Here is a 6,000-nt window from a genome sequence, read left to right on the forward strand (position 1 = left end):
AAACAACACGTATGTTAGTGTTTTAAAAAAAATGATTCTCTAATCTCCAAGTTAAAAACAAATATTTACTGTAGATTACAGAAAAAAACTGAAAGAATGATTTAATAAGTAGATTACAGAGAGAACAACAACAGACTATTTATTTAGGCATGAATACTGAAATTAGATGTAACTTATAGTTATGTAGAGGGCAAAATGCAGTATTGGCAAAAAAAAGGTTGTCATTTTTTAGCGGGGAAGAGGGACATGGCAAGACATTTGATTTATATATATATTTAAGTTACTGTAAAAGCAGTTTGTAAGTATTTTTAATTTGACACACTATCGACAGCCCTGCTTTTCTGTTCACTTGTGTTTCAGTAAGGGGCAGGCAAAATAAGATTTTCCTTCCTCAATATTTACACAATATGGTTCCTTCCAAAGCATGGGGTGTGAAAACATTGTGAATAAATTTTCTTTTATGATAAACTGTGAACATTTCCACGAGTGGAACAAAGACAAATAAACGAAAACAAATGGCAGAAATCTTCTCACCTGAAGAGACGCCTCCCTCGATCCGACTACTCTCACAGCTCACTGTCTTTGACTCTGTTAGGACTGTTGGCCTGTCAGAGCAATCAGAAGCAGTTTGATTAATGTTACATCCACTCACCAATGTACATATGCATTCATTTTGTGTGCAGCCAAAAGAAAATGTCATTTTTATAGAAAAAATAAATCTGTCTATAATAAAGATAAAAGTCAAGGCGTTGTGCATCGTCAGTGGTGTCTTACTCCAGAGTGGCTGCTCAGGCTGACAGATGTCTGCAGAAGAAATGCTGGCCCCTCTTTGATCAGACGTCGGGATGTGATCTGGACAGGCCAGAGAAAGGGAGGAAGACTTGGGGGGCTGTCACCACATGACACGTAAGTGCAAACAAGGTCAAAGATCACTGCTTGCCTTGTTATTTATTTACCACTATCAATAAAATTAGAACAACATGGAATCACATTCAGATTTTTAGAGAGGTGCTACCTCTGAACGGTCACAGAATAAAACACAGATCTCGATATGCATCACTTAAACTTAGGAATAAAACATTGTTCAGCAAAAAAACTTTAAAAGTAGTAAGAACTCACTATTTATATCACCTAGCACTTTTCCACACAAGGCAAAAAGTGAGTCAGTTGAGCCAAATTTCTGAGAGAATTCTGACTATTAATACATCTTTGCTTTTCATATAATTTAACATCTTATCATGTAGTGTTTTTGATGGCAATCTATCAAATCAGAGTAGTTTTCAAATTTGACATTATTGACAATGACAAAATGACAATAAACGACGAGTGTAGTCTGAGAGGAAAGTCTGTTGGATAAAAATGATCGACACATCTGTAAACAAACCCAATCTAAAATTTATTTTTCAACCACAATATTTGATGAGTTGTGTTAAAAGGTATAGCCGGCCTGTTGCAATTCTTTGTCTGTCAAAAATAAATCTTTTTTGATGTTGACACAAAGTGTTTTAAGCTGGTAAAGGAGTGACATCGCTAAAGTGACAGAATTTTGAATAGACTCTGGCTTGTTCTCTTAAGTAACCCCCTGTGTAAAGAAATACCCCTTTAAAGTTTGGACATCGTATTGTTCTTTATAATAAGCATGAGCCTTTTTTTTTTTAAATTCGTAATATTTTAAAAGAAACTAAATGTATTTCAATCAGGAGAGACAAGTGATATTAAGAATGAATTTATTACAGTGAAAAAGTGATTGACAGAATGAGATTTGACAGAATGTTTTGGCGCTTGGACTCTATGGGGTGGATGCGATTTAGTGATGAAGTCCTGCTCGTCATTAGGATAGATCCCCCATGGAGTCCAGACCCTGGTGGTGGAGGACTGATGATTTGATGAGACCGAGTTGGAGAAGAATTGATGGGAGTTGACTCTGCTTCTGAAGATGGCGGTGATGGGGAGGTGGAGGGGCGCACGAAGCCAGCTTGAAAGAACTAGGGAAGAAAAAGGATCATATTTAAAAGGAGAGCTGAACGATGATAGGCCGAAAACGAAGGAGGAACGCTGCGCCATTGGTTAGATGAGGTCCGGTGACAGAACAGCTGATTAACCCACGGACGGCCCAAATTGACAGCTCGAAAATGACAGCGTGAAAAGAGTGACTGAGAAACCTGATTGTGGATCACTTAAAGTCTTCCTTACTGAACTTTCGCTAAGCTTCATATGTGGTTTACTTGGTAGAGTAAGAAAAGTACATTTGGGGAAAGTGCACCTTGTAACAGACCAACTCATTTAATAGTTGACTCCTCAACACAGTTGTTTATCAGTATTAAATTCACGGCGAACTGATACATAACTCTAAGTGACTCTTAAAATACCTTAAATTATGTTGTCCAATCCAATCCAATCCAACTTTATTTAATTAAGCACTTTAAAACAACCACAGCTGACCAAAGTGCTGGACAATAAAACAAAAGTTTAAAAAAGACATAATACACAATACAGAATAATTTAAAAGATATAAAAATGCTATAAAATAAGTAAAATACATAAAATAAATAAAATCATCTTACTCGGTGTCAAAGGCCAGGGAGAAGAGATGGGTTTTAAGACACGATTTAAAAACAGACAGAGAAGAGGACTGTTTAAGGGGCTGAGGTAGGTCGTTCCAAAGTTTAGGAGCCGCAACAGAAAACGCACGGTCCCCTCTGAGCTTCCGTTTAGTTTTGGGCACCCTCAGGAGCAGCTGATCAGCTGACCTGAGGGTGCGGGTCGGTGTGTAAGAGTGTAGAAGCTCAGAGAGGTAGGGTGGGGCAAGACCATTTAGGGATTTAAAAGCAAATAAAAGAATTTTAAAATGGATCCTAAAATGCACAGGCAACCAGTGGAGGGAGGCTAAAATGGGGGTAATGTGGTCATATTTACGAGTGCCAGTTAAAAGACGTGCAGCCGCATTTTGTACCATCTGGAGACGGGGCGATGGAGGACCCACTAACCCCCACATACAAAGCATTACAGTAATCCAGCCGAGTGGTCACAAAGGCGTGGATTACTGTCTCGAAGTGCTGCCTCGGAAGAATGGGCTTTATTTTGGCCAGCTGCCTTAAGTGAAAGAAGCTTGACTTGACAACAGCCTTGATCTGATTGTCAAGCTTTAGCTCAGGGTCCATTTTAACCCCTAGGTTTGTGATGGACTGCTTGGAATACTGGGCCAAGGAACCCAGATCCACATGAGGGGCCCCAGAGGTACCACCAAAAACCATCACTTCGGTTTTATTGTCATTAAAATTTAAAAAATTAAGAGCCATCCAGGCTTTTATGTCCTCAAGACACTCGAATAATACTCGAAGAGAGTATTCACTGTTCTTTTTAAGTGGAACATAAATCTGACTGTCATCTGCGTAACAATGGAAAGAAATGCCATGTTTCCTGAGTATAGAACCGAGTGGGAGCAGATAGAGAGAGAAAAGGAGGGGGCCAAGAACTGAGCCCTGTGGGACTCCACATGTGAGAGGAGCAGAGGAGGAAGAAGAGTCACCAAGGCTAACACAGAAGGTTCGATCAGACAGGTATGACCTGAACCAATCCAGTGCTGTGCCCCTGATGCCCACCCAATTCTCCAAACGAGAGATCAGGATCTCATGATCCACAGTGTCAAAAGCAGCAGTCAAGTCTAAAAGAACAAGGATAACACAGTCACCGGAGTCTGTAGCTAAAAAGACATCATTGTAGCTACTCTGGCCAGCTCAAAAAAGGACTTCACGTTTCGACTGATGTCCACAGACGTTTATTTATCTTCTTTATATCTTTGAAGTCAAGGAACACCGTGAAAACTAAAATAAAAAAGACAAATACCGTTTTAAACTCTTCATGTCATTATTTACATAAATTACAAATTCAGTTAAACAAAGCACTACAAAATAAAACTTTACCGTGTGCGCCTGTATGACCAGCAGTAGAGTAGGAATCGTTGTTGTCTTATTTCACTGTTTTTTACGACCTTATTACCCTTTTTTCTGACTCCGTTCCTTTAGTTTCTCTCGTCTTCTCCCGCTGTCCTTTACACATTTCCGCTTCTCGTCATATCCGCTCAAGGTATTTTCTTGCAAAAACTACTAAACATATAAAACAAACTAAACATAAACTATGATGCCACGCTATTTACCCAGACAACTGTGCACTTATCAAAAAGATAAAATAAAACGGAAAGAAATCTCGCACTTGTCGTCATGGCAACCCATACACAACTCTGTAGCGCCAGCTACACTCCCACCAAATTACCTTTGATATACAATGAAGATGTTACACTTTACACTTCACACAAATAAATCAATGGTAATTTCTAAATAAACAACTTCCTCTAACCTTACACATTCAGAAAATAAACAATATGGGTATTTAGTAACATCAGTACACTAACAGTATGTTATACCCTTTAACTGCTTTCCACAAGAACAACCAACTTTTGAATGGGTCTTTCAATAATGGATGGCTTATGTAAGCGTTCACCCTTCTGTCCAAGTTTCCTGTCTCCAACTTGTAGTGTCACTTTTCTAACCAGTCCGTCATCGCCCTTGTGTACATTTACAACTCTGCCAAGTGTCCATTCATTACGAGGGATATTTTCATCTTTGACGATTACAATATCTCCAACGTTCATGTTGCGTCTTGGGGCATGCCATCTCTGTCTAAGAGTAATGTTAGCGAGATACTCTCTTTTCCACCTTTTCCAAAACTGCTCTGACAGATATTGGACTCTTCTCCAACGTTTTGTGGCATACACATCTTCTTGAACAAACTTGCCAGGAGGGGGCAGTGGTACAGCACATTTCATGGTGATAAGGTGGTTAGGTGTTAAAGGCTCTAAACTTGTGGGATCACTGATGCTATCAACAGTAAGAGGACGACTGTTTACAATGTACATAGCTTCATACAGAAAAGTCCTTAAGGATGCATCATCCAGCCTTCCAGCACTTTGGGCAAGAACTTTACTCAGCACACTCCTTACCGTCCTGATTTGACGCTCCCATGCGCCTCCTGCATGGCTTGAGCTTGGTGCATTCATGAGGAAGTCGCACTGCTTATTTGCCAAGTATAATGTTACTTTCTCCTTGTCGATTTCTTGTAGAGCCTTTGCCATTTCATTTTTTGCTCCCTTGAAGTTTGATCCCTGATCTGATCTGATTTGTCTGACAGCTCCACGAATAGCCATAAAACAGCGTAAGGCATTAATAAACGCATCTGTTGTCATGTCCTCCAGCATCTCTAAATGAATCGCTCTAGAGCTGAGACACGTGAAGAGAAGGGCATAGCGTTTGTACACCTTGCGGCCTTGTTTGGTATTAAAGGGGCCAAAGCAGTCCATACCTACGTAGGTGAATGGTGGGGAAGGGTCCGTGCGCTCATCGGGCAGGTCTGCCATTCTTTGTTCCTCTGGTGGTGCACGAGCTCTCCTGCACCACACACATTGTCTGATGTACTTAGCTACTGCTTTACCTCCACCAACAATCCAAAATCCGTTAGCTTTGATCTCATTCAAGGTTCGTCCTTGGCCTTGATGCTGCGTCTTGTCATGATAGTGTGCAATAATGAGCTGTGTAATAGCGCCATCTTTAGGGAGTATTACGGGATGCTTTAGCTCATAATGCGTGGATGCCTTTCTCAACCTACCTCCAACTCTAATTACACCATCCTGGAGGAATGGATCAAGTTGATAGAGTCTGTTGTTACATGCCAACTTTTGCGCCTTTTGTTTGAGTGTGTTCAGCTCTTCCTGAAAGGCCTTTTGTTGAGCAAGTTTGACAAGGGTTAATGTGGCTCGTCTCCTTTGTTCCACATCTGGAGACTCTGATGTCTTTATTCTCTTCGTCATGCGTTGGATACGTGCAACAACATTAACTGCAGTAGTCCACTTTGAGAACCGTACCAAATGTTCTGTAATGTCACATTGTTGTGTAGCCTCAGTATTCAGCACTTGTACAGTCTTCACCTCTGGGTCTCCCACCAACA

The 6,000-nt window shown here is 40.5% G+C and overlaps 1 protein-coding gene across 1 annotated transcript; it reads right to left on the reverse strand.

The window, feature by feature from the left end:
* Positions 1-3,762: 3,762 nt before the first annotated feature.
* On the reverse strand, positions 3,763-6,000 carry LOC306831079 (uncharacterized protein). The gene is made up of 2 exons (XM_079354968.1): positions 3,924-6,000; positions 3,763-3,824 (listed from the first exon to the last, which is right to left on the reverse strand). The coding sequence occupies exon 1, from the start codon at positions 5,861-5,863 to the stop codon at positions 4,427-4,429; it is 1,437 nt and encodes a 478-aa protein (XP_079211094.1). The 5' UTR covers positions 5,864-6,000; the 3' UTR covers positions 3,763-3,824; positions 3,924-4,426.

The sequence above is a fragment of the Symphodus melops genome, assembly GCF_947650265.1.
Source record: "Symphodus melops genome assembly, chromosome: 10".
NCBI lineage: Eukaryota > Metazoa > Chordata > Actinopteri > Labriformes > Labridae > Symphodus > Symphodus melops.